This window comes from Saccoglossus kowalevskii, chromosome 18 (genome assembly GCF_978046115.1).
Source record: "Saccoglossus kowalevskii chromosome 18, keSacKowa6.1, whole genome shotgun sequence".
In the NCBI taxonomy this organism is placed as follows: Eukaryota; Metazoa; Hemichordata; class Enteropneusta; family Harrimaniidae; genus Saccoglossus; species Saccoglossus kowalevskii.
In genome coordinates, this window is record NC_140658.1 from 16811490 (window position 1) to 16839237 (window position 27748).

The following is a 27748-nucleotide window of genomic DNA, read 5'->3' on the forward strand; positions in this document are numbered from 1 at the left end:
GCAAATTTGAAAATGACCATTGGATTTGGAAGCTTCTTACTTCCTCACAAAGTATTCACTTAAAAATGTCAGCTAATACACGTAGATCATCATGTAATATGAAAATGTTATTTGCTGAATGCTCCTGTATAACAGTATGGACCAGACATGCCCCACAGCATCCTGCCAGGGTTCTAGTCAGAAAATGAAATGTGTATGTCTAAAACTATAATACTGTGAAAGATAGAAGTTGCTAGTCAGTATCAACAGACTGTATTGGTATATTTTTTTTTTGATTATTTTGTAAATTACAGAAAGTATTCTCTCAAAACTGGACAGGTTTGTAGAAATTTAGCCTGTCAAATAAAATGTTCCTGTTTAAAATGTGAAGTGGAAAAAATATCTATTTTATTTTGTCTTATTTAAAACTACAGTATTCAAAGTAAATACTAGCACAATTTAACCGAAATTTTGTTTAAATAAATTATTATCGTATATGCTCTATTTAAAGCACATTCCTAATAGAAGCATATATAAACTGAAAATTGGATTTATTATATATGCTTGATTTAATTTAACCATAGAAACACCTGTCATTTACCCAAGCTGTATTTGTTTTATTTGTAACACATGCCCTATAGGTAAATGACAGGTAAAATTTATGGGTTGTGGTTTATGTGCACTTTATTAGAGATGCGCTTATAATAAAGCAGCTATGGTCAACAATATATTATACCAGTACATGCAAATGTCAGTAATGGAAAAATCATTTATTTAAGAAAAGCCCTGGCATTTCGTAGATACCCGTAAATTATTCAAGATATTATATGTGAACTTTTAATTATATTTATTTATTTATTTTTCTTGCAGGGTGTGAGGACTGTGCAAAATGCCACCCAGGAGAATGTACCACACATGGTCCACTGATTCGTGTAAAAGATAAAGTTATACCCAGCCACGCCAGGCTTACCATACCACACTACTTAGCACTTAAAGAAATAGAACTTAGAGCAGGCAATCAACAAAGTGAGTATGAAAAAGCCTTTTTATATTCATTTTCCTATGTACTGTACTTCAGTTCTTGTGTTCCATATCGCCTGGGATTCCTTCTCCCCAAATAAAAGTCGATTACAATGTATTATTGCTTTTTTTTTTCCTTCCATTTTGCTAAATTAGCATTAACCAACTTTCAGTCCGACATTACAAATTCGAATTACAGATTATATTTTTTCTTACTATACCCTAATTTTCATATACGTGTACTTATAAGGAAATCATATTTCTAAGCACGTCTACGTATTTGCATTGTGTTTTCCCCAACACAATACATACTGCAGTGTTTGACTTGTCTGTGTGCTCAGTTGTGTCAAATGTCTACATTGTCTTCTCTGCCCATGAGTTCATATTTTCTCATGTTTAATTTTTCAAGATGTGTAGATCCTTCCTGCATCTACTCGCTTTGCAAATACTAGTAGATTACAATATTAATTATTGGATGATTTAATTATTGATTGTTTATGAATGATCACCTTCCGAATAAAAATATGCTGTCAAGAGGCAGATATATGTATGTGCATCAAAGCTTGCATGTGGTCAAGGTCATGTGCACACTGCTTCATTATTGATATTAAATTTAATCAGCTGAGTTGCATTTCTAAAATTATATAAAGTATTTTTGTAAATTGTTCGCATTATTCTGGTGTTCTCAACTGAGTATATACTGGCCTGATTTTTTTTTTCTCGCTGTATTCTGACAAGAGCTGACGATCATTTGTCATATAAATGAAGGATATCAGCTTCTCGTGTATAATTTCTATGCGTTTTATTTTGTTGACGCAGCGTCGTATTGTTTGATTTTCTCATTTTGGCCAGTTCTATAGTGAACTGTGGTTGCAATTACGACTCCTAGCGTGTGGATTTGAATCCCTCCATTCAGTGATGATGAATGCAATTGTGGAGAGGTGTGAAACAAATTGCCGATATGTCATGCTTGAAGACAGCTTTCAAGTAGTCAATGATTTCTTTTGGGAAAATTGTAACTACATCAATACTACGCGTGTCCTTGAGATGTTACGTAATTTATAGATCCAGTCAAAGAACTGACATTTAAAATTTTGAGATGTGACGTATTTATTACAACAATGGCTCTTTTTCATCCCATGATGTTACAGTGAAACGTGACTGCTATTATCTCGCTAAAATATTCACAAAGCTGTCATAGTTTTTTATCATGCGCATTTCAGGAACTGTCACAATATTCTAGTGTTACATAATTAATAGCTTTTTCAATTATTGAATTAAATTCACTTTAGGTTAAACATTCACATAATTTTATTGGAATCCTACTTTTTTCTCTAATATAATTGACAGTTTTGAAAAATCGCCTCGAGAATAATTTAGATTTTGTAAAAATAAAATTGAATATTGCTTATTTAACTGTGAGGTTGAGGTAGTTGATAGTTATGTCTACCAGTAGTTAGTAGAAAAATTCTCAAATACTAAAGCAATAGCAGTCTAAATCTTTTTTAATGTTAAAGTTGAGATCTGACTTGTCGAAATTTGTGCTGAAGAAAAACATAGATTTTAATAAATTATAAAATCTTTAAAATGAAATCAATTTAGCAATTGCATACACGCCTGTTTGGTACATTATTAATTGTATCACAGTCACAGCAGATTTCCATTCTTTCTTTAAAAAGCATACAGGATGGATGAATTCAACATCGAAGCATCATTCACTTGGAAGCAAGTGTTACGACAAACACCTGATCCTTTTGTGTCAGATTTTCCAACTTACCATAAACCTGTTTTCATACAACGTAAATCCATATAAACTAGATCTGATATTAAAAGGTTAAAAACATGTACCCAGAACTCAGAAGGTCACTTAAAAATGAAAGTTTTGTTCCAGCCCCCAGAGAGTTTAAAGTGACTTCCATGCAAATCATGATCCTGATAGTTTTCAAGGTAAATTTTTGAATACTTACATGTGTTGGGTCACAAGGGGTCACCAAAGATCAAGAAGTACAAATTCGTATTCATAAGTATAATGAATCATGACATTACAATGTACATATAGATTGAAAATAACAGAAAGCTAGGATAGGATAGGATCAATAAATATAATACAAATAAAATTGGTGAATAGTTATTATAATCTTAAATTATGGTAATGGTTCTTTATCAATCGAACCACTGTCCAAAATGTCTGATCACTGTAAAATCATGATTTATTTTCACAAACATTTAATTTCTCTATTTTGATGTTTTGAGCATACTGTAAAATACTTTGTTTTCGGTGAAGGGATGATTCAGTGAAAATAAAATCCAGTGAATATATCGTTGTTCCTATATTTTGGATACAATTCATTAAAAATCAGTGAAAATAAACTCCATGCAAATCAGCCAAAAGATAATTTCAGCGAAAATTAATTCCAGCTAAAATAAAGTACTGTGAAACATGTTGAAAAAGCGGCATGCAATTTTAGCAAATTGTGGTAAAATAACGTAATAGCAAAATGTTGATTTAGCAAATCTCTCTTGTCATTGTTGATTTCTTTGTTTGGCGGCCATTTTGAATTGATAATAAAGTCATTAGTGACGTCTTGAATTAGCGAATCAGTTCTCTTACTACATTCGCGAAAAAGACATGTTTTACAGTATTTTACAGTATTTGAACCAGTGAAACATTGAGTTCTGTTTGTTTTTTTCATGTTTAAGCGGATTATACTCATCTGCCAAAATAGGGAAATCAAAACTCAGTAAATAATGCATTTACAGTATATTGTAATACAACAATTACCAATTTTCAGAATATATCTTGAAAAGAATACTGACAATAAAAATATAATAATCTTATCACCTCACAGCATAATAATTATATATAGTTCCTTGATATTTTCATGTTGATGTAGCAAACACAAGTGATTACTGCCAGAGTGTTGTTTCAATCTGAGCCATTGAAAATATCATGAGGTTATTTATCTATTTAATTATTAGCTCCGCTGTCGACTTTGTCGAGCGGAGCTTATCATATGAGTGATTGTCCGTCGTCGTCCGTGTCAATGTTTTACTTTCTTGACTTCTTCTTGAAAACTACAAGCCTGAATGCTTGGATACTTCGTGTATATGTACCTTGGGTAGACCTCTCTCAGGTTTGTTCATTTCGTGATGATATCTTTAATTCTCTAATTTTGGTGAATATTTTTGTCATTTTTGGTAAAAAGTGATATTTTTGACTTCTTGTTAAAAACCGCAAGTCCAATTGCTTTGATATTATATATATTGGTACTACATGTGGACCTCTCTTAGGTTTGTTCATTTTGTGATGATATCTTTAATTCTCTAATTTTGGTGAATATTTTTGTCATTTTTGGTAAAAAGTGATATTTTCAACTTCTTGTTAAAAACCGCAAGTCCAATTGCTTTGATATTATATATATTGGTACTACATGTGGACCTCTCTTAGGTTTGTTCATTTTGTGATGATATCTTTAATTCTCTAATTTTGGTGAATATTTTTGTCATTTTTGGTAAAAAGTGATATTTTCGACTTCTTGTTAAAAACTGTAAGTCCGATTGCTTTGATACTATACATATTGTTCATTTTCTAATGATGTCTTCAGTTCTTTAATTGAAATGTGCATTGCTAACAGCGGAGCTATCTCAGCCGATAGGCTGCTTGTTTATTTATTTATTACATTTTTACGTCATAAAAAGTGAAGCGATAGTGTTGAAAGTGGAACTACATGTATTGTCTGGTACATGTAATACTAAATCAGTAAATTTTAACCATAGACACACCTCTGTCATTTCTATGTCCGCGCATACACTGCTAATAAAGCAAATAACCACACAAATGGGTTAATTTAATCTGATGTTTGTTCACTCAATGCAACATAATATTTCAACGTTTAAATACATAAATGAGTCACATGACTGCGCTCTTGCAAGCTAAATTACACAATACAAATGTAGTTTACTCTCCCCAACCCAGGTCCGTCAAAATTCAGAGGGAAGCATTACTACAATCAACTAAATGTGAAAACAAAAAAAACACTTAAAGTAGAAGGTTTATTCCTGCACAAAAGGAATGAATAAACACCATTCAAACAACACGGCATTTTGACATTTAAAATGTTTTTAAATATTCATCGTATGATTATTATAAGCAGTGGTTCTGCTGAATCGACAGGAGAGGGATTATTGTTTTGTAATAACTAATTTAATCTCTCATTTTCTTTATTTATAAAATACCAACCACCCTATGCACCACCTACTCATGAGCATCCATTTACATTTTAAAAAAAAAATCCATGTAGTCACTCAAGTGTCGACCTTCAACCCTATTATTTCTCGTTTGATGTAATATTGAAGTTTGTACATTGCTACTTCCTGTAGTAAATCATAAGTAAACCTGTTCTGTGTTTGATGCTATAATTGTATAATTTACATCACGCACCCCATTACAGTTACCTTCTATATTCATCGCCTCCATAGATTATGGATTTTCAGCCATCAGATACTTCAGCTACTAATATATTTATACTGAAATTATGATTTCTGTTTTACTTGAGCATTTTAGTGTACCATTTTCAAGATTTATGCAGAGTTCCTATTTTTTACCTTATTTTTTGATGTAGTTGTATTTTATGGCATTTTAATAGACTAATTTTAGAGTTCTCTCGTTGCTATGCGATTTCATGATAAAAAGGGGGGTGATTTTATGATCAGTTCCCCATAAAACTGATTGCTGCTGTTTCTGCAATCTTTCCGGTTATAAAGCTCCACGGCGTTTCCCCTCCACATCCCAGGAATGTATGTATGTATGGATACCGATAATAAAAATTCATCAATTCTGTGATTTAATGATTATTAAATAGACTTTTTTCATATTATACGAACATTTCATAATCTTCCTATTAGTAATATTGTTATTCAAAGACTAGCATCTGGATGACTATAATAAAACCTACTCTGTACGGAGCATACAGACTTTATACGTACAGCTCTCCCCTGTACACTGTATCTTTACATATATTACCGTAATGCAAAGTCTGCTTTACAAATTGTAATGTTTAAGTGTTTGAGTTCAGTTTTATCATTGAAACAAGCCTCTCTTAATCTAGTTAGATGAGTGGATGAATTGAACAAATATCCGGTTCATTTAATAGTTCATTTAATATCCTTGTTAATTGCGTATTTTAAAGGTCAGTTTTGCTGTCTTTGACAAATGTGACTGGTCAGGTCACAAAATAATACATATATTGGATTTTATTTTCTTATGTACAAAGTTTGTCTTTATTTTTTGCTACGTGTGTGTGTGTGTGTGTGTGTGTGTGTGTGTGTGTGTGGTTTGCTGCTATTGACGCGGAAATAATTTCCCTGTCTTTTAGAAGCCTATCGGTACTCAAAAATAAAAATTCCACATTTGCTATATAAGAAGCACTTACGTTGTCCCGAAAGCTTATTTCTGTATACAGTATTTACTCTATTAGAAGAGCATCTCCAATAAAAAGCACACATAAAGCTGGCTTTCCCTTTTCATAGAACATATAATTTTTAAAGCGAGTTCTCATTCGTTAATTTCAACTTATTCCTTAAAGCATTTATCTATGTTACTGATATGAAACATACTCAAGCATATAATTAGCTCCCTTGTTGACTTTTGACGAAGTCGAGCAGAGCAAATCATATTACTGATGGACCTGCGTCTGTCTCAACTTCTTACATTTTTTACTTTTTCTTGAAAACCGCAAGTCCTATTGCTTTGATACTTGGTTTATATGTACCTTGAGTGGACCTCTCTGAGATTTGTTCTTTTCGTCATGATATCTTTAATTTTAATTCTCTGATTTTGAGGAATATTTTTGTCCTTTTTGGTAAAAAGTGGTATTTTAATGTACAGTGCTCATCGGTGTACCAAAATGCAAGGTTCAAATTAATTTTAACCTACAGTTGAAAAAAGAGAGATTAACCTGGTGTATGATTGGCCACACAACCAAACACCTTACAGTCAATCCAATCAGAAAGCAGCTTATTTGATCAATAGGTTCTTTGAACCAATCAAATGATGTCTTGTATAAATGCTTAAACTCAACTGCAGAACTAGATTTTTTTTCTGCGGATAATAAATATCTACAATGAGTTGGCCCTATGCTTGCCAGCATGTGTGCCTATCCAAGTCAGTTATTGAATGTTTACATATAAACAACATATGCAGATTTTGTTGTTGTAATATCTATCTTCAATTTTTATGTTACAATATTTCTTTAAATGGTAGTTGCATTGGTATTTTACCTATGTAGAATCGTTCTAAATAACTGAATTTTCAACTATAAATCCATATTGCTGAATTATCATCTCGCTAACTCACATTGGATTAAAATCAGATGTTGATACAGTATAATTGTTACCGGGTAGTCATCATTTTCATAAAAAAACATTCACTTTGTGATTTGGAATAATGGTACAGGATTTTTGATGATCAATAATGAAATGTGAAAATAAATGTATATCATTTTAACCACAACAAAGGAACAGGCAGTTTTTTTCATGAGTGGTGTTCCTTTTGATTGTACATCAACTTCTGTGGATAAACACACAGAAAAAAAATGATGAATATCGATCATGCGTAATAGATAATACAAACCTTTTGATGATGATGATGATGACCCTTGACATTTGACCTTTGAATCTTTAACATTTAGCTCCAAGGTGTTGATTGTTGAACATGTATGTTGAAAACAAATCAGCATGTTGAATGTTACTTGATTGAAATTTTGGTTTCTTTGAATTATTTAAACGAGTATCTTTTCACATTCATTATTACCCAGAAGGCATTGTATTAGATTTCCTTGCGGTATAGTTTCATTTTACATTTTCACTTGCAGCTGTATGTATACATTAGACATTAAAGACATTCAATATGAAAATGTAATTCCTTGTGCTGTTATTTACTCTCTTTATTTGATTATTTTTCACTGAAAGAAATTTTCTTGATTTGACGATTTTATGGTGTTCGTAATTAGAAATTTTTGCAAAAGTCGCTGACACCCTGTGTCATACAACTGCTACAATGCTACAAAATTTCACGATTATCACTGACTTGGAAAAATCATGAAAATGTGAAATTGTACAGTCTTTTAGGCATTTTACAGTATTTTACACTGAAAAAAATTATACCAGAATGCTTATTGTATGATAGGTTGACAATATCATTTACCAATTAATGTTGCAGATCCTTTGCTATTCACTTAATGGGGTATCCAAATTTAGAATTAATCTTAATAGTCAATGTGCTATATATAAATACCACTGGAAGGTATTTTTATTCATTGAATGTCAAACGTTGCATAACACCTTTCACAAAATTGTGAAACTGACCTGTAGGCAATGAAAGATTACTGTAAACTGCTATAATTTTGCAGAAGAAATATCACAAAATTTTGTAATGCCCACTCAGTGTAAATTTCTATAGGGTCAAACAGTCTTTGGTGTCAGTGATTGCCACATATTTTTGCTTTCATGAAAGCTTTAAAAACGTGAATTCACAAAAATATTCTAGCAGCGAAAATTAAACTCATACATGTATGAGTAGTGTTTGCGCCTTGAAGAATTCCCAGGGAATAATGTTGATACAAACAGTATTCTGATTGGTTAATAATTTTCTTAATCTGGCCTATGATGAACTAAAATTATTATTTGTATGTTCTTTCAAAAGGGTTGTTCGACTAAGCGCCCCCCCCAAAAAAAAACACATAATTTTTAGAGTTGAGTACCCTTGGCGGAAGAGGATGATATCTCCATTTTGTCCATATTATTACCGCATCAAGTTTGTTGTTGGTCACATGGTACATGAACACAACATGATTACTTGGTGACTGTCATTTTAAGTTGATAAATGATTATTTTAAAATTCAGTTAGTAAAAATGAGAACGTTTTGTACTGATTTAATTTCATGAGAGACTAATTTTCACGAGTTGAGGAACGAATCAGGACATTTTGACAGGAAATGACCTGTATAAAATATTTTTATATATCCTTGAATTATCAATATATGCAAAGCCCTGGCGATTTACAGCATTCATTCTCCTATAAGCTAGAAAACCGATTCTGGGTCCACTTGGGAATGTCAACATTTGCATGGCGTTGTAAGACATGAATGCATTAAGTGGTTCTTTCTTTTGTTGTATTTCTGGTTGTATTTCTTTTGGCTCATTGGAGTCACCAAGATAATGGTTATGATTGGATCATTTCAGTGTAGAATACTTTGAGATCAATCAAGTAGTTGCTCAGATCTCAGACTTTTGATAAGCAGATCAAACATGGATTATTTAACAAACTAACTTTTAAAATGTAAAGCCTAATATTAAAGATCATACTGTATTTCCTCTATTAGAAGAGCAGCTCCAATAGAAGCGCATGTATACCAAAAATCACATTTTAAAATATGAAATAAAACACACACTTTACATAAAGCTCATGCGCTACTAATAAGAGCAACTTGGGTATTATTGTTCATGCCTCTAGGATCAATCATAGCGGGTAACTTTCCTTTTCTCTGATAACTTCTATTCTGTTTTAGTTTTAGGTATTTATGCCAGGAAATTAATTCAGAAAAGGACCCAATTTGGTCCCTTCTTAGCGCCGAGGATAGCGAAATACGAAAGGAGATATGACAACACTAAGTTGCAATTCAAGGTAAGACCTGTGTTTTTTTTTTTTTGTTTTTTTTTATAAAAGACTTGTGGCAGCATCCCTGCAGTGAGAGGCAATCAAGCACTGATTGGATAATAATACCTGATAGTTGTATCTTTTCTGGGTTCTATACCAACATAATGAATACAGTACTCAAATACATTCAGAGGGGAGTCTGTGGCCTTGACAGAAAAGTAATGATTAAATCAGTACTTATTGGAATAATGCTAAAAATCAGTAATGGTTGTCAAGTGGTTTTGTCCATTAAGGAGATGTCTAGATCGCTGGTAAAATGCGTTTCAGGAATACTCAGCATGTAATTATTTTCCATGCCTACAGACGTACATCTCATTTTATAATCAGTTGCGAGAATCTTTGGACTCGTACATACTGCATGGCATAGTTGTACATGCATGGTAGAGAAATACAGTGTAATTTACTTTTCTTTCAGTGTGAGATTACATTATTACCTTAATTGGTTGTACATGTATGTGCTTTTTTGAAATCTAAACAATTGTTATTACCTTTATTTATACAATAACAGATTCCATTTAAGGCAGAGGATGTTTACTTAAATAATGGAAAAATATTTTAATAAATGTAAAAATTATGAAGTGGCGTGCAGGGGTCATCAGACTTGCTTGTATTTCATTTGTGTGTGAAATGTTACGAGCAAACAACATAAGAAAACACGTTCGAAAATAATTTTCTATATTTAAATGACCTGAATTTCAATTGAAAGAACTTGTAGTGTGTTATTTAAACAAATGTAGAAAAAATAATGAATATTCTCATTCATACAAAATTTTTTTTGCCTATTAATGCATTGACCTCGTAACAAGGAACTGTATCATAGTACACATTATATTGTGTTATATTTAGAATGGATATGTCATTTGGTGTTCTATGAACTGGAAAAACTTTACGAAAATTATCAATGAAATGCTACTATATCATGTGAGTTCAAGGTAGCGGGGTACACGTGTTTTAAAAATTGTAGTATAGGAGAACATGACTGGTCATTTGTTTGCGACAAGATGTTATGAACAACCATTTCTGGCATTGCCTTCATCCTATATTTCTGAACTCTCCACAGTTTGTTTGCAAGTTATTAAAATAAGAAGAGTTTGTCTTGGATTTGTTATTTGCATTCTTATTATAAATCAATTCCAGTTATATGTCTGTGATCTTAACTTAGACAAATATTGATTTAAGAAATCTAATAAATTCAGAGTCAAGGATTTCGATTTTTGAATTATCGCAATCTTCGAAAAATAGATGTCAGTGTGATCTGGCACCAAGAAGAGTACCCAAATTGGTCAGTTATCTTGTCTAACCCTGCCAGGCCATCAGTCTTGCTGGTTGCGTCAATAAATTGTTTCTTCGGACCATGCCCCAGCATTGATGTGATGTGACCCCCCCCCCCTAGTACGGGTACGAGGGCATCAGTCTTGTTAACAAAAAATAGTTTACTGCCATGACTGATGACTGACTCTCATTGTTGTCATTTTTTTAACAGATCTTCCAGAATGGTATGGAACCATTAATACTAGACACTTCCAGTGAATCTTCTTGTAACTGGATGATGTTTGTCAGACCAGCTTCCAGTTTTGAAGACCAGAATGTTGTAGCTTATCAACATAAAAATGACATTTACTTTACAACAATTAAGGTAGGTGCAACAATAATCAAAACATATCCACGTTGACATGTGCTCTATTTTGTTTGGTCATTGAACTTTGAGCCTTGTGATAAACTTTTGGAATGAGATATGAGGTCATAGGGCTTCTAGTGAAATAGCTATAAAAGTTGGCTTATTGTACTAAATTATTTAATCAGCTTGTTTGTTGCAGAGATTTTCTGTCAGATTTTGGTATTATTGGTCTGTGTGTGTTCTAACAACACTAACCAACTGGTGTTTGTTTTCTTCTGTAGCCTATCCCTCCACACTGCGAATTGAAAGTCTGGTATGCAACTGAGTACTCTAGATACATGTGTATAGATACACTGGACAAATCTTGCTGTAAGTATTAACTCCAGTCATACATCCTCCTTCAGCACAGCTTTCCTCTTGGTAAGCAGTGTAATTTGACCATAGCTTAAATTATAGCTAGCTTAAAAACTTTGCTTGCTAAAATACACACGACAATACACACTCTAGAAATTGTATTTTTTTGTAGAATAGCTTAGAGCCACCTTGGAAAGTAAAGTTATGCTTGAGCTCTCCTGTAATTCGACCATACAATGACTTGGTTGATGGATTTAATATTGCTTCAATTTTTCACGAGGCACATTTTCACAACTTTTACAACATTTTGTCACTTTTGGAATTGCATATCCTGCATGCTTTTGGGTAGTTACCGTACTTATCCGGGTAAGAGCCCATGCCTGGGCAAAGGCCCACCCCCCACTTTTGACACAATAAAGGAGTTGAGGTCAAGGGGTCTTTTTCTACACAAAAAAAAAAAAAAACTATTTTCTATTCGTTGACTGTGGTTGTATTAACACTAACACTAACAGTTGGCTTTCTTGAAGACTGTCGTGATACTTATAAATATTGTTAATTGCGTAAAACAAGGGGTGAACGCAAAATAGCTGTGACAGCTTTCTGCCTTCAGGGCAGCGCGTTCTGAATCTAACAGTCAGCAAGTTTATAAAAATATATATTAAAGCAGAAACGGTAGTTCTCTTTTTGAAATATGTCGTGGCCCTAAAAATGGCTGGCCGTTTGGGTTGTGCTTCCTTAGAAACGATTCAGGCAAATCGTATAAGGAGAGCCACAAGTGTCGCACTCGTTCGGCTTTAGCGCCGTCGACAATGAAACCAATGTTGCAATATTGTAGCAACCCGTACCTGGGAGAGTGGTTGAAATCACGTTATTTTGGCTTTATAAAATATTTTGTAGCAGCTTGCGAATTAATAACTGGGGTCAGCAATTTTGCAATGTTCGCCTGCCAACTTTTTTACCATCTTTCATCACCGTCATAAAAACATTCTTCTGTCGTTGGATAAAAAAAAAACTTCCTATTTCAAGTTCACCGCGATATCCATATAGTGAGACATTCCTACCGCCGGAACTTGCTGAATGATAACTTTCACCATGATTAATAAGCGTCGAGTCTGATAAAAAAGCAATGTCACGATTTGACCTTTATGATGAAATACTACTAGTGATGTCATTCTTAGCCAATCAGTAAAGCAGATGCATAAAGGTCAAAGATGATTGCTAGACTGTAAACAAAAGCTTCGTGTGCCATCGCAGCAGAGCGACTCCATTTTTCTTGTCTCTTTATTAGCTCCGCTGTCGACTTTGTCGAGCGGAGCTTATCATATGAGTGATTGTCCGTCGTCGTCCGTGTCAATGTTTTACTTTTTCGACTTCTTCTTGAAAACTACAAGCCTGAATGCTTTGATACTTGGTGTATATGTACCTTGGGTAGACCTCTCTTAGGTTTGTTCATTTCATGTTGATATCTTCAATTCTCTAATTTTGGTGAATATTTTTGTAATTTTTGGTAAAAAGTGATATTTTCGACTTCTTGTTAAAAACCGCAAGTGCAATTGCTTTGATATTACATATATAGGTACTACATGTGGACCTCTCTCAGATTTGTTCATTTTGTAATGATATCTTTAATTCTCTAATTTTGGTGAATATTTTTGTCATTTTTGGTAAAAAGTGATATTTTCGACTTCTTGTTAAAAACCGCAAGTGCAATTGCTTTGATACTACATATATAGATACTACATGTAGACCTTTCTCAGATTTGCTCATTTTGTGATGATATCTTCAGTTCTCTAATTTTGGTGAATATTTTTGGTAAAAAGTGATATTTTCGACTTCTTGTTAAAAACTGCAAGTTCGATTGCTTTGATATTACATATATAGGTACTACATGTGGACCTCTCTCAGATTTGTCCATTTTGTGATGATATCTTCAATTCTCTAATTAATTTATTTTGGTGAATATTTTTGTAATTTTTGGTAAAAAGTGATATTTTCGACTTCTTGTTAAAAACTGTAAGTCCGATTGCTTTGATACTATTCATATTGTTCATTTTCTAATGATGTCTTCAGTTCTTTAATTGAAATGTGCATTGCTAACAGCGGAGCTATCTTATTGAGCTTGTTATGATTAGACATGAAAGAAAAGTGCCAAGCTGACAGACTGCAAAATCCGTGGATTAAAAGTGCTAAGTCCAAATTGTGTGGGACGATATCGACGAACTTCAGGAATAAGTTGTAGGGATTTTGTTCGACGGCTACAGTGACGCCGACTTTGACTTTGAGGGTTTTGAGTTTGACGAAGATGGCAATGAACGTACAAATAAAGATCTGAGAAGTTTTTTTTCAAATAGCTATGAATTTTTATAATTTTTACTGTGTAAATTTGTAAATTATTATTGATCTTGTATGACGGTTGATGCGTAATTTGTCGAGACCGGAAAGCATTTCACGCAGTTTAACCCCTGACATTTTAATTCATTTTGAGTTCACGCGTGTTTGTCGGCGGGAAAATCCGAATTCAAATGATTCCTCACTGTGTATTTTTATTATTTCTGGTTTATTTGTCACATTATAAACAATACATTATTTTTGTTCTATTTCTAGTGTTGCATATTGTTCATTTATTTCCGTTGCATGTTTTCATTTGCCGTTCTATTCCCTGCCGCAGTTCGATCGAACTGCGTGTTGTCAATTTTCAAGAATTTTCTTTTTTTTTGCCGGGGATCTCCTAGCAAACGCCCACCCCTTCTTTTGGGCAATTTTCCATGTTCAAGACCCTGGGCTTATACCCGGATAAATACGGTACCAGTTCAAACAAAAATAAACACTCATTTAAGAACACTGAACCACTGGTATTTTTGTGCTTTTTAACAAATCAACACTATTCAATATAAATTAAAAAGGCTTTACTTTCAGTGTGGGTTCTTAAGAATTACAGTGACTTTCACAGCAAAATGTGTGGCTGTGATTTGGCTCGAAGTATAGCCACTGTATACTATAGGTCAGGATTGACATTTTGAAATGATTGAACTTTGAAATGGAAACATCGACATCGGCTTGAAACAACAACAAAACGTAAAAATAATAATGATAACAATGGTGCGAGGACCTCAAGTGTCACATGACACAAAACTCAAGTTGTGATAGATCGGTTCTAAACCAATCACTGATCGCGGTAATAACGTCATAGGTCAAATACAATTTGTTTGATATAATAGAAATACGAATAATCTAAACTAAACATCAAAGCTATTGCTGCACAGAAATAATGCAAATGGAATAATTATTATAGAAAACATTTTCATGTCTAACTAGACAATTTAACTCAATTAACAAACACACCTATGATTTGCATCTCGCCCCGACAAAATGCATCGTCACAAACTCTCAGTCAAAACAGTTATTGTAATTCATAATTCAGTGTGGTTGTCTTTCCAAACTATTTAGTTTTGCCTGATATGATCTCACATTGCAGCCTGAGATATGCAAGGCGCATACTAAAAATAAAGATGTATGTACATACATTATTGGTAAAAAGTACGAGACTAGAGCAAGAAACAGACACTTTTTTGCAGTTTGACAAGACTTGATATTATTCTCACCGACGTCAATTTTAATATTTTCACCGATGCAAATTGCATCATTACCAAGAATATAAATGTTCACCAATTTGGGGGGCGAGATTTCAAATTTCCACTGTTTACATTGACAAGAATCCACGATCTCATTTCTGCAACAAATTCTCTCAATATATTGATCGAGGCGAATCCAAAAATTCACTTCTGTAGCCTCGTTATAACAAACTCTTTGGGGGGGGACATACAATTAGTTTGTTATAGTGAAATGTTCACTATAATGAAGCACATACTGTTAAAGTCCTAATATAAACCGCATACGTAATAGTAACCGCACCCCCAATTCCGGCTTCAGGGTTGAAGAGTTCTTAACAAAAATTGAAAACTTGAAAAGTACCTATTACTAACCGCACCCCCAATTCAACAAGACCGTGACTGACTTCATTGTTTCAACCAGCTGTTCCAAAACGGCATTGTTCCTAATCCTATTCATTTGTTTCGACAACATGGCTAAAAATATTCACACCTATTTATTGTTCAGCGGTGATAAGATGTCAGACAGGCAATGAAACTGCTTTTGTTCTGGCAGCGACCTCTGTCAATACTCTTTCTGAATACTTCGGTGTTTCGTAAGTTTTAGACAATGAGCTTTATCACCGTAAAAGTGTTAAACTGAGCATTGAAGAATAATTTATCTTTCGAAAACAAATAATTTCTTGATTTAAAAAAAAAATCATGTCGTTTTCCCATGGAAATCAAAGGCAAAAGATCGCACTACATTATCGGTAAATCTCTTCCGTGTTCACCATGAGGTCGCTGAACTGTCATTAATATATTTAAATGAGCTATGTAATTTAGACACGTGGGCACCATCCAGCATTTTGATTGGTTAATTAGCGACTTGACCTATCCGATCAATAATACGTCCCGTGAGCATTCAAAAACATGGCGGATATCGTATCCGCTGTTAACATGTGACTGAAATCATTCGCTTATGGGGAAACTAAGTTGAATTTTACTTACATTTTATAACAAATCAACAATTTATTTTTCGTGCGTTATTGTAATCACTACTAAATAATAATCACGAATATCAACACTTCGAAAACAAGTAAGTTATTCACTTGTGACCCGCAGCATGGCCGGATCGAGCTATTGTTATGTGATCATTTGCTACTAAGCAGTGCATTCGTGTTTTTATTTGAAACTTCTGTTAGAATATACTTTTCGTTACCAAGAAAATTAAAAAAATAAATGCATATTACATTAAAAATACCGAGTATTTTTTGTATAATGTTGAATTTTTTTTTGATTGACTGTAATTTTTCAACATTTCGTAACGCCTATTTTAGAACCAAAATAAGGCCTTTCACTCTTCCCCGACACCTATTCAAGAGATTGTACGGTGTATTGTTTGTTTTGTTCATGTGTTGTGGACAAAAAATGACCACGCCCATTTAGTGATTGCATTTATGTACGTAATAGAAACTGCACCCCGAACTTGAGCTTTTGATCCCAATTTTTAAATTGATACATTGTAATTTAAACCGCGGTTTATAATAGGACTTTAACGGTACTACATTGGGTTTGTTGTGAGCGGGAGACATGCTATGTGTTCATTATATCAAGAAATTCATTATAAAGGTGTTCATTATATTGAGGTTACAGTGTAACTGTGAATAATAAAAGGTTGTTAAAATGAGACTGTCAGTCTTGCATGCATTACCAAAAGACTTCATACGTTTTACTGGCTCTCTTTGGTAAGCACAATGTGTTGCCAATAAGACTGACCTTATTGTTGTGGCATGAAATGTATTGCCTACTTTACTGATATGTATCCAGAGCTGCTCTGTGGGATGACTTGGCATTCAGTTCTTATATTTAATTCAAACAATGTGTTGCAATGATTACTAAGCATAAATCCTGAACAACTCTAATTTGACTGACTTTGTTAAACCATAAACAAGACATACCATAAAATCTGTATTAGAAGCCGCATACCTAATAGAAGTCGTACCTATTCTTTTTAAACAATTGAGAATCAAAAATTCATTGTTTTGCATATGTGTAGATACTCTAATGGTAGCCGCATCCCCTCTGTTGCATTGTACCATTTTAATAGAAGCCACGGCTTCTAATACAGATTTTACAGTGCTAAAAGTGAGATTTGGTTCTGTTCGTCTATCTGTGTGACCCAATTGTTTGGAAATGTTTCTTGTGATATATATCTTCCAAAGACTACATTGTGTTCAGTGTTGTATCAATGTTGATTTATCTCAATATGGTTTTCTGACAGCCATTTTTGTCCCTGCACCCTATTGACTGTCATGTTTGGGTGAAAGATTTTTTATGTGCTGTGTATGTACTATATTTGTTCTCATAAAGGCATGTATTGAGTTAAAATTCTTTCAAATATTCCGATAACTTATTTTAACTGTAGACACATCACTCATTTACGCTAACTGTAAACTGACACTGAAAACCCAAAATAAAAATTCAATTACAGGCTCCAACTAAAAACAATCAAAAACACAAACTTAAAAACTAAGTCATTTGAGCAGCGTGAATGACTGAAGCAGCAGTTGGGTTGTTTGCTACAGTGAGTTTGGAAACAGATCCTGTTGATTATATCCAGTCATGTAGTGCAGGTCAATAAAACCTGACCACTGAGCTGTTTTTAACTCAAACTTTTGTTGTGATTAGTGGTGATGACTGTTTCAACTATACTGGTCAATGTTGTGGTTCTGTTCAGGAAATGTTTTGATATGTTGTGATACCACTGCTGGAATTTCTTTCATTCCTCTCAAATGAACTTTGGTTTGTAAAATCGCAAGCTATTTAAGAAACATTGACAGAGTATATGTTCTTAACAGCATAATAGAAAGATGTAAAATTTACTTCTAGTTCTGATGCTAAAATGCTAAAATAGGAGTTGACAATCGCCTTGTAATATAGTAAATTATGTTATGGGGAAAATGTTGTTAGATTCATTATGGCTGTGAGTGACTTTTGCTGGGGTCCTAGGGAGTCACAGTGACTTTCACTAGGGTCCTAGGGAGTCACAGTGACTTTCACTCGGGTCCTAGGGAGTCACAGTAACTTGGGTGAAATTTCATTCTAAATAAGTTACAGCCGGCACATTGTAAACTTGATTTGAGTTTTCATGAGCAATCATAAATACCAGCAAACAATCTTATACACAAAATTTACTTCCATGAAATGACGCCTACTGTCAGGGTAGTCAGGTACATGCGTCTTGTATGTATGTACTAATGATGTGGTTTTTCCATTACAGGTGATATAATTGTAGAACCAGTGTCAATATTACCATCTCCTCCCCCTCCTCCTCCACCTCCTCTTCCGCTTCCACCGGTTACTACGTTAACAACACTGCCAACACTGTCACTTCCAAAGGAAATAAAAGAGGTTAGTTTCTTGTTTCACAAGTACCCCTTACAAGTGTCATGAAGTCTGATACATTCCTATATCATCTTGTTATCCCATCGACATCCATAGCAGTTACTTCATGCTTTGGAGAGTGATCTGACAACATTTTGAGCGTCTATAGTGCGTTTTTGTGGCCACCTACAGATAGTGCTCTTTCATGTGTAGTTTTTGTGATCAACACTAGAGGGCAGTATGTCATGAATCTATGTTCATGATCAAATATTGGCGCCCTCATACTATAGGAATGCTAAGACTTGGTTGATCTTGTGAGGAAGAATACTGTATTTGCTCAGTTAAAAGCACACATATAAAACAAAAATAACATTTGTTGTATTCTGGGTCTATTTAGTGTAAACACCTTTATTTTTGCTTGCAACTAATTTTACCTTTTTTTCCTATACTTTACATTCAACTCATCAAAAATCTGTGAAAATAAATTCCATGCAAAACACCCAAAAAGTGTTCTCAGCGAAAATTAATTCCAGCTAAAATAATATATTTTACAATAATCATAGACACACCTCTATCTTTTATTTAAGTGTCTACGCTATTAGTAGAGCAAATACAGTATTGTGTCACCTACATGAGCATGTGTGCATGGCTTGTGATAATTCATTTTTAAACAAACTTGAAATAATAGTAATTGAGTTTCAGTGGACAAGTATTTGAATAAAAAAAAAATAGCTACATTAAAATTATATAACACACTTACAGGATTGTCCCAAGTGATATTTCATTAAAAGAATGCTCAGTGCTGATATGAAGGTCTACTTATATGTCTGTTTGTGCAGCTGTTTTCATCATACCAGATTCATTTCATAGTTATAGTAATAAATCACTGTTGCTACTAGCAACACAGTTTCAGACATTGTCTCGCTTGGAGATTTAGTGATTTACGATATGCGTACTGTTACAGGAACTACAATAGAAAATATTTGGTCTAGTCCTCGTGCAGGAGAAAAGTTTGTTTTATAAGGAAATAAACTATGGCTCATTATCTCTTGACTTTGTGCTGTAAAAACAACTAAAATGATAATTTGGCCCAGACTTTTTATGTAGACTTCAAATTAGTTTAGCATGATTTTCAACAAAGTAGTACACCATTTTTGTAAGTTGTGCCCGTCTTTAATATATTTCTGTGCAAAGGATGTTCACCGCATCTCTGCTTTGATTTTAATCACCCATTAAAAATACGTTTTTGGCTGTATTATAAAAACAGAATGTTTGTATAACTAAACAAAGAAGGTGCTCCTTATTGAAAGGATGTAATACACCTTTCCAATAAATCTCGCCCTCTAGTGACAGTATCAATTTAATCTGTAGTCCATCAATAAAGGTTGTTATCGAGGAAGGAACATCTACACAACCAAACAGTTGTTTGTTCTAAACAATATTTCTTTTCACCATATACATCATTTAGACTTCACTTTGTCACTAGAGGGCGTCATTTATAGTAAAAATGTAAAAAAGCATGTTTAAAAAATTCTTTGTCATAGTCTCTTAAAGTTATCCATATCCTTCAGTCATGCATAAGTTACTCTGAAACTTTTATCATCTCTGAATACCCGTTTAGTTTTACACTCACTCAATTTCACCATTTGGCTTTACTTTTGTGAAAAATCAGTTTCACAGACATTTTTTTCTGCAAATTTTTCATCTGTAGATTAACTTCATTTGACTAACACCATCTGTTGTTCGTGTAAGATTCAGATATTCACTGACCTTTTCAGTTTGATTTTTATGTTGGATTTGTGCAGAACCTCAACGGTGTGGAGACAAATTCAACAACGTCAAATGGCAGCTCAGATCCGTGGAAGTGCTCCAACTGCAATCACGTATTCAGTACATTTGCACTCTTAGAAGAGCACGTCTGTGATTCGAAACCGCCGAAGCGGCGTGGAAGGAAACTAAAGCGAGGCAGAAATTCGTTGGTGCTTCGAATGGAACGAAAGAAAGAAGTTCGAAAGTTGAAGAAAAACAAAGGTAAGAGTTCACGGTTGACGCCGGATAGGAAGACGTTCAGCTGTGAAGTTTGCGGCAAAGTGTTCCTGAATCCAGAGAAACTGAAGACACACACTTACACCCATACTGGTGAAAGACCATTTCAATGTTCATATGTAGAATGTAAGAAGGCATTTGTTTCTAATTATAAACTGATGCGCCACATGGCGACACATTCGCCCCTTAAAGTACATACATGCAGTTACTGCGACAAGAAATTTCACCGTAAAGACCATCTCAAGAACCACCTGCATACCCATGATCCTAATAAGGAATCATTCAACTGCAAAGAATGTGGCAAAGTGTACAACACTAAACCAGGTTTTCGCAAACACATTGCGCTGCACGCCGCCGCCGCTGGGGACCTTACTTGCAAGATTTGTAATAAAGATTTTGAGAGTACAGATATATTGTTAAATCACATCAAGGTCCATTCTGGTAAATCGAATGGTGTCAAGGAGAAGAAGCACAAATGTGAGCACTGTGATCGGCGCTTTTACACTCGCAAAGACGTGAGACGACATCTCGTTGTGCACACCGGGAGGAAAGATTTCCTGTGCCAGATATGCGGGCAAAGATTTGGACGCAAAGATCACTTAGTTCGGCACAGTCGGAAAAGCCATAGTGGAGAGTCCGGTAAAAACCGACTAACACCGATCAACCTACAACAAAGCCTTCTGCCTGTTGTAACGTGTACTAATGACACACAGTTAGTACAGACAACGCTACCACCACCGCCTCCTCCTCCTCCGTCACACCCTCCTCCACCACACCCCCAACAACTTCAGCAAATACAGTTCCAACTTCAACCTCTTCCTATCAGGATACCTCCTCCCCCTCCCCCAAAGCTGCTCAATAAGCTTTTACAGTCTCCTACATGTACCATGCAAAACAGTTTTGTTAACACAACTTTCATAGATACAATTTGTTCTACTAGCTCGATGAACACAATTGACACTATCAATACTATTAATACAATTAACTCACTTAATCCCACACAATGCATCAACGCCTTTGATGCCCTGCAGACCAAACTCAGACCTCCAACTAAAGCTGCAACTAAAATCTATGATGTAAAACCCCCTGTTATACCTCCTAAAGTCGCGCTGGAAGTGTCTGTGGAGACGACCAACAACTTGGATGATACAAAGGGGCCTGCTGTGATTACGGAACCTGTCAATGCAAGCACGGTGGATCTCGGCCAGTTGTTGGGTTTCTTGCCACTTAATGCCGGTCAGCCGACACTTCAGCAGCCGTCACCCCCTCCCCTTCAGCAGCCATCGCCGCCCCTCTCACAACCATCACCGCCAATACCGGTCCAAACAACGTGCATGTCGCCCACTACCTTAACGCTTTCAACTCAGGCTATAAGCCAGGACTGTGAACCGATAAGTCCAGACGGAGGTTTACAACGGTTACAGAATGCTACTCTGACGCAGATAGCTTTCTCCACACCACTCCAGTCTCTACCCAGGTTCCACCAAGCATTCCAATAGTAAATAATTTACAAACCAACTATTCAACCAAAGAATTTCCAATCTGACCAGTTGACTGCCATGAATTTCAACATTTGGACCTCGTTCCCAACCTTAATAAAAATTTTAACATTTGTTGTGGTTTTAAATTGTCTTAGAAAGCGATTGTGAAATCTGATTCAAATTTGATATGTCCTCAGCACTTATTTCTCTTGCTACAAGAAATCTGAAAGCATTTTCGTCTGTATTTTCAGTCTTAGTTCCTTTCATGTCTATTGTGAACTTAGCAGGTACATGTGATGTCATTTTGCTGTAAACTACCTCATGTTGTTTTTATGTTCATGCCGATTAGCTCATTCTGAACCCCCTGTCAAGTCGATGGAAGCTGCCAGACTGTCTGCAAAACAGTTGAAACCATTCTTTGTTGGGGGTGTCAGGTTTTTAAAAATGGGGTTGGTGGTTGTGATTAGTTGCAGGTTCATTGAATCACTGTTTATGATTAGTGTTTAGAGTGTGATCGTCAGGGATAATCATGTGTAGTAGATTTTTTAAGAAAAGAAAAAACAAACAAATATATGTGGCAATCATGTTTTTGTGGATGTGTGTTAATATAACCATCAGGGAAGACGTTGAGAAATGAAATGCCTAGTTTAGAGAAATTTTTTTAATATATATAGATAGTAACAGTGTAGCGATTTTATTGACGCAATTGATGTGAAATTTTGCCGAATATTATGGTGCTGTCTTGCTTATATGTCCTGTTGTTGTGTTGTGATTTTACGACCAATTTTTTATTTGATTATGAATCCACTGACTCCTACACAATGTACAACTGTTGGATCGCTCGTTATTATGTCCAAGTTACCTAGCTAACTGGAAGCTTCCTGTACGAAATGATGCAAAGCATTTTTACAACTGTTCCTCCAATGAATTTAGGTTGGTGTGATTCCAAGACGACAATGACACTGTAGACATTTTCACTCTCGTTAGTCATAACCTCATTTGTCACAACAGTGAAATTCTTCAAAACAGTCACACATATTCACACATATATTTGTGAAGCCAAGTTGATAGGTATACTTGGATAGACAATCTGCCAATACTTTTTTTTTTATAAACATACAAAGGGTGCAGATTATTCACTACCCGTGATTGCAACTACTACCCCGGTAGTACAGTATGCACTAAAATTGGAGTATGTATAAGAAATTTACATACCAATATTTTAATAAGAAATACAAGTTATAATTAAGACAGGATTTGTATGGGCTTGCATTCTGTCAATCATATCACTCTGGGGTATGGTTGCTAAATGTAAACACATCTCGGGGCCCTAGAACCATGATTATCCAAAAACACAAATGGAATTTTTTAAACGACCAGCTGTGAGTTTCCACATAAAAACTTTACACATACATACTGGTTTGACTAAATTTGAAATTATATAATCACGTTTGTTTGAGTGTTCTCTGATAGTCTAACTGTTCAACTCCCCGTAATATAACGGCGACACTGAAGTTATTATTTATTTATTTATTTTGTAATAATTTGCAATTATGAACTTTAATTAATATATACCGGTATATATGATTCTAACACTGTACTTTACATAAGCATGGGTGCTTTTAACAGAACAAGTATGTTGTTATTGGCGCCATGTCTGTTTCATTTAGATAAAGAAAAGGTTATTGGCAGTTGGATAAAAAAAAAATTCAAGGTGGGACTAGTGGATTCTAAACAAATTAGAAAGAAGACTTAAAAGAGTATCAAGTAAAATCATAGTCGGCAAGATTATGTTTGTGTAAATTACTCTTACATTTTCTATAGTACAAAATTTAAAAAAACTAAACTGAATTTTAGAATGTTTTTGAGTAGAACTTTCTGCATGTACAGACTTCTGCATACACTGAATGTTTTTTATGCAGTTTGAAAACATAGTAATTTTATTTTAGATTGTAGACTTGTTTTTCATCACCATACTATTATTGTGGAAAAGTAATATAATACCTACCAAAGATTTTTATTACTATTATAATGTATAAAAAAGTGTTTCATTACTGTTTTTTTTTTTTTTTACCTTAGAGATTTCACTTGTTTGTTATCTGTATAATATATTTATTTTCATTGTATTTGTCCATTTATGTTTAAAGAGATGTGCAAATGTTTTTTTTTCACACATTTGTAGTTTAATTTTTTACCAACAGAAGCCATTTATTAATTTATCCTAAAAAAGACACTTTTTTTTTTTTTGCATCATTGCCAAACGATGTTATTGTTGCATTATTTCTTCACATTTTTCCTATTTATTTGTGGCTGACTTTGCATTTTCTCTCTGCCTCACTCTTTGAGGTAGGTGCCAATTTAATTTTAAGTATAATTTTCTCCCTTACAAATCATGCCTATCCCCACCCCTTATACAAATCGAGATGACCAAAACTAACATGATGGTAGTTATGATGGTCGCATCAACCATTTGTTCGACAGGGGTGGGTAGGTCTGATAAAATTTGTTCATTCTAAAATATATTGTAGTGCAATATTGTGAGTACAATGGCCACTTTTCTACTATCTTAAATCAAGATAGAATCGAAAGCACTGGTTCTGTATTTCTGCTTGCCACAAAGAGGATGACAGTTTCACCCAATTTCACCACCTTCCCAATAAAAAAAGTTGCGAATACTTCACTGCCAGTGATTGTCAAGTCTGTGAGAAACAATGAAAATGTTTTACCGATGACTTTGGGCTGTTGTTCCATGCTGCCCTGTTATTAGCAATGTATAAATTCACTGCCTTTTTTTCCCCCAGTGATGCTATTTTAATAAATGTTGAATGAAAACAAATTTTAAAAATCTAAATTAGAGAAAATTTGGATGATATGTTTGGATTCTTAAAAGCAGCATTTTAAATTACTTTACATGACGTGAATACAACTATGCAGAATGTGATTTTTTTAATTTTTTCAGCAAAATAAATTCTTGCTGCACAAACTTGTTTTTTTAGACCTTGTGAGCCTGTGGTCGTTAAAAAGTTTTAAATACCTATTCTATGTGTCAAGTCGCACCTTGCTCGTCTGATTCCTAGAATTGTTGAAATTGATTTCTCTGTGACCATTTATAATAAATACGCCTCAGAGCCTCGATTTGAATCAGAATAGCAGGGGACCCTCTACATACGAGTGGGGTCAGTGTCATTCTCGTAGTGGTGGTAACGTAGTGTAACGTTGTAATATGCAGGAAAACTTGATTGTCTGTCTGTCTCCGTGTTGAGAATCGACAGAGGTCTTTGGTGTGGTAAACTATAAAATAAATTTTAGAAGTGACCCTGTAGTAATGAACTTTGACCTCTGCGTGTCCTAGGTATCTTTAATAGAAACTGTGGTAGCCCGTTCAGTGTTGAGGGGGCTATACCATGTCATTGCAATAATGGAATCTTCCAATTATAATTACTCTTAATTACAATTCTTAGTGTTTTCAATGATTGGTAATTTTAGATTGCCCAGGTTCTGTAAATTTCTTTGTAATTTTGTGCTTTAGACTTGGTGCGCTGATGTTATATCCCCAAAACAAAACGACCTTGAACTGCGACTGCGGCAAAATTGTTTGGATTGATTGATTGATTGATTTGTACCAATCAAGTACTGTACTATGTGGCAGTTAGACAACATGTTGCAACCATCATAATTTATATTAATAGATGAAATATTAAATACCTTTTGATTATGTGGAAGATAAAAAGCAACATCTGAGCTGTTAATTACGTGTCATGGTGCCAGACAGCAGCATTGTATGAATAGTACCATATTTCCTATAGAAGTGCACACAAGCCAAAAACTTGTTCTTTACTACATTGGACAAGCAACAACTTCAAATAGTCTTTTTGGGCTTCAAGTCTAAACAGTTTACATGACATTCTTTCATTCGAAATAATTCCCATTTATGATTAAAGTGATAAAAATTATACAAATGTCAAAAGAATGGCACTAAAATAAACACATTGCCTTAATCGTGTGTACTTTTATTATAAAAAAAAAAAAATTAACACAGAATTTTCCTGCCATGTCGCCTCGGTCAGTTCAAGGTCGGTTTGCTTGTATACTGAGTTATAACAGTGTACTTTTACTGTCGCTGCTTTGTATAAAGCTATCCAAGTCTATGGTTCGTACATAGCTATGTAAATGCAGTCAACATACCGTAGTACCTCCACCTATCCCAAGTGTACCCATGTGTGCTCCAGCATTATCTACATATCCACTCAGATTTGACAATTCTCTTGAATGATTATATTTCAGCTTATTACCAGTGCAATTCTATTTTTCAGCCCGTACCTTGCCTTACATTGTTGCAATACAGATTGATAATCATGAGTACCTGTCAGGTGATACCATTTCTTAGTAGGGGTGAAGAGGGTTGTAAGCTCCTCGCGATTGGTTGCTGGACTGTCTGAAATTTTCACTTTAGCATTTGCCTGTTTGCCCATGACACTCTTAAAGTTTTTATTATTATATTTAAATTATGAAAAGAAAATTTACATTATGCGTTTTTGTTATGCAATACTGATTGTGTGTTTTCACATAAAATGCCCCAAATCTTGGTCACATACAATTGCTGGTTTCCATTATGACAGTCTGAGGAAAATTTAAAATCGGTGAGTTGTTTGCATCTACTATTACCCTTAGCTCGTAATCTAAGAACAACTTGGTGATAGAGTACTGGAAACATTGCTTTCTGCCGTTCATACTCAAATAGCTACCTTCCCTCTCCAATCTTAAATGGTATCACCTACTATACATCCTTGTGGATTGTAGTCTATTTTACTTCATTGTGTTCTCTGATCTGAGTTCCATCCAACTAGTTTTCTATTTTAAGTACACTACTGTATGACTGTAGGCTTAACCATGATGTGACACCATATCTATTGGTGTTTAATTTTGTAGTTTGACTCTCCCTATCTACCTTACCTGTAATTCCTGCCTTTCACTTCATTGTATGATATCTTTATTGAAATTAAATGAATCATGTAAATTAATACATTCAAACGTAAACTTTGTCTGTGTATGAGTGTTTGTTTTTTGTACTGTGAGTGCTTGTCAATATATTACATGCAGTTGTTCATCTTGTGTTTATGCTTGTGTACCATTTACTGGGGTAATATTTACATTGACAGCCAGTGTGCAGTTTTTAGCCTTGTACGATCAGAGTTATTTCCGATCCCATGCTGCTTTGCTACTGTTGCGTTCCCCTCTGTTGCCTGGTGGGTTATTTGCATTACAATCAAATACCACTGAGGGCAGTATACATTAACCGGAAGCCTTTGTACTTCAAATTCAAATCCTTTGGAATTCAAATATATGTAGACTGGCAAAGTTGGGACTTCTTTTTTGTTTTACATAAACAATATAATTAATTGTCAATTTAGCCTTTTTAACGTGATCGCGAAAACTAGCGTGACTGCGAAAGAAATTCCGACTGGACACATCTGCCGGCGACCCCCTGTATTGGAGTAAAAACCTGAGCGGAATCACTCCGGTGATTATGCTAATTAAAAGCTGTTGACTAGCACTTGAC

The 27748-nt window shown here is 34.4% G+C and overlaps 1 protein-coding gene across 3 annotated transcripts in view; it reads left to right on the plus strand.

The window, feature by feature from the left end:
- LOC100373676 (uncharacterized) overlaps positions 1-27225 on the plus strand; it is a 35988-nt gene extending 8763 nt beyond the window's left edge. Inside the window, exons 3-8 of one of the 3 annotated variants that reach the window (XM_085493335.1) lie at positions 850-1005; positions 9567-9682; positions 11199-11351; positions 11615-11702; positions 18558-18688; positions 20440-27225. In XM_085493335.1, coding sequence (XP_085349461.1) covers positions 850-1005; positions 9567-9682; positions 11199-11351; positions 11615-11702; positions 18558-18688; positions 20440-22206 — 2411 coding nt within the window. In that variant the 3' untranslated portion in view covers positions 22207-27225. The remainder of the gene's footprint in view (positions 1-849; positions 1006-9566; positions 9683-11198; positions 11352-11614; positions 11703-18557; positions 18689-20439) is intronic. The other 2 variants (XM_085493337.1, XM_085493336.1) reach the window with 2 other exon arrangements.
- Positions 27226-27748: the final 523 nt, after the last annotated feature.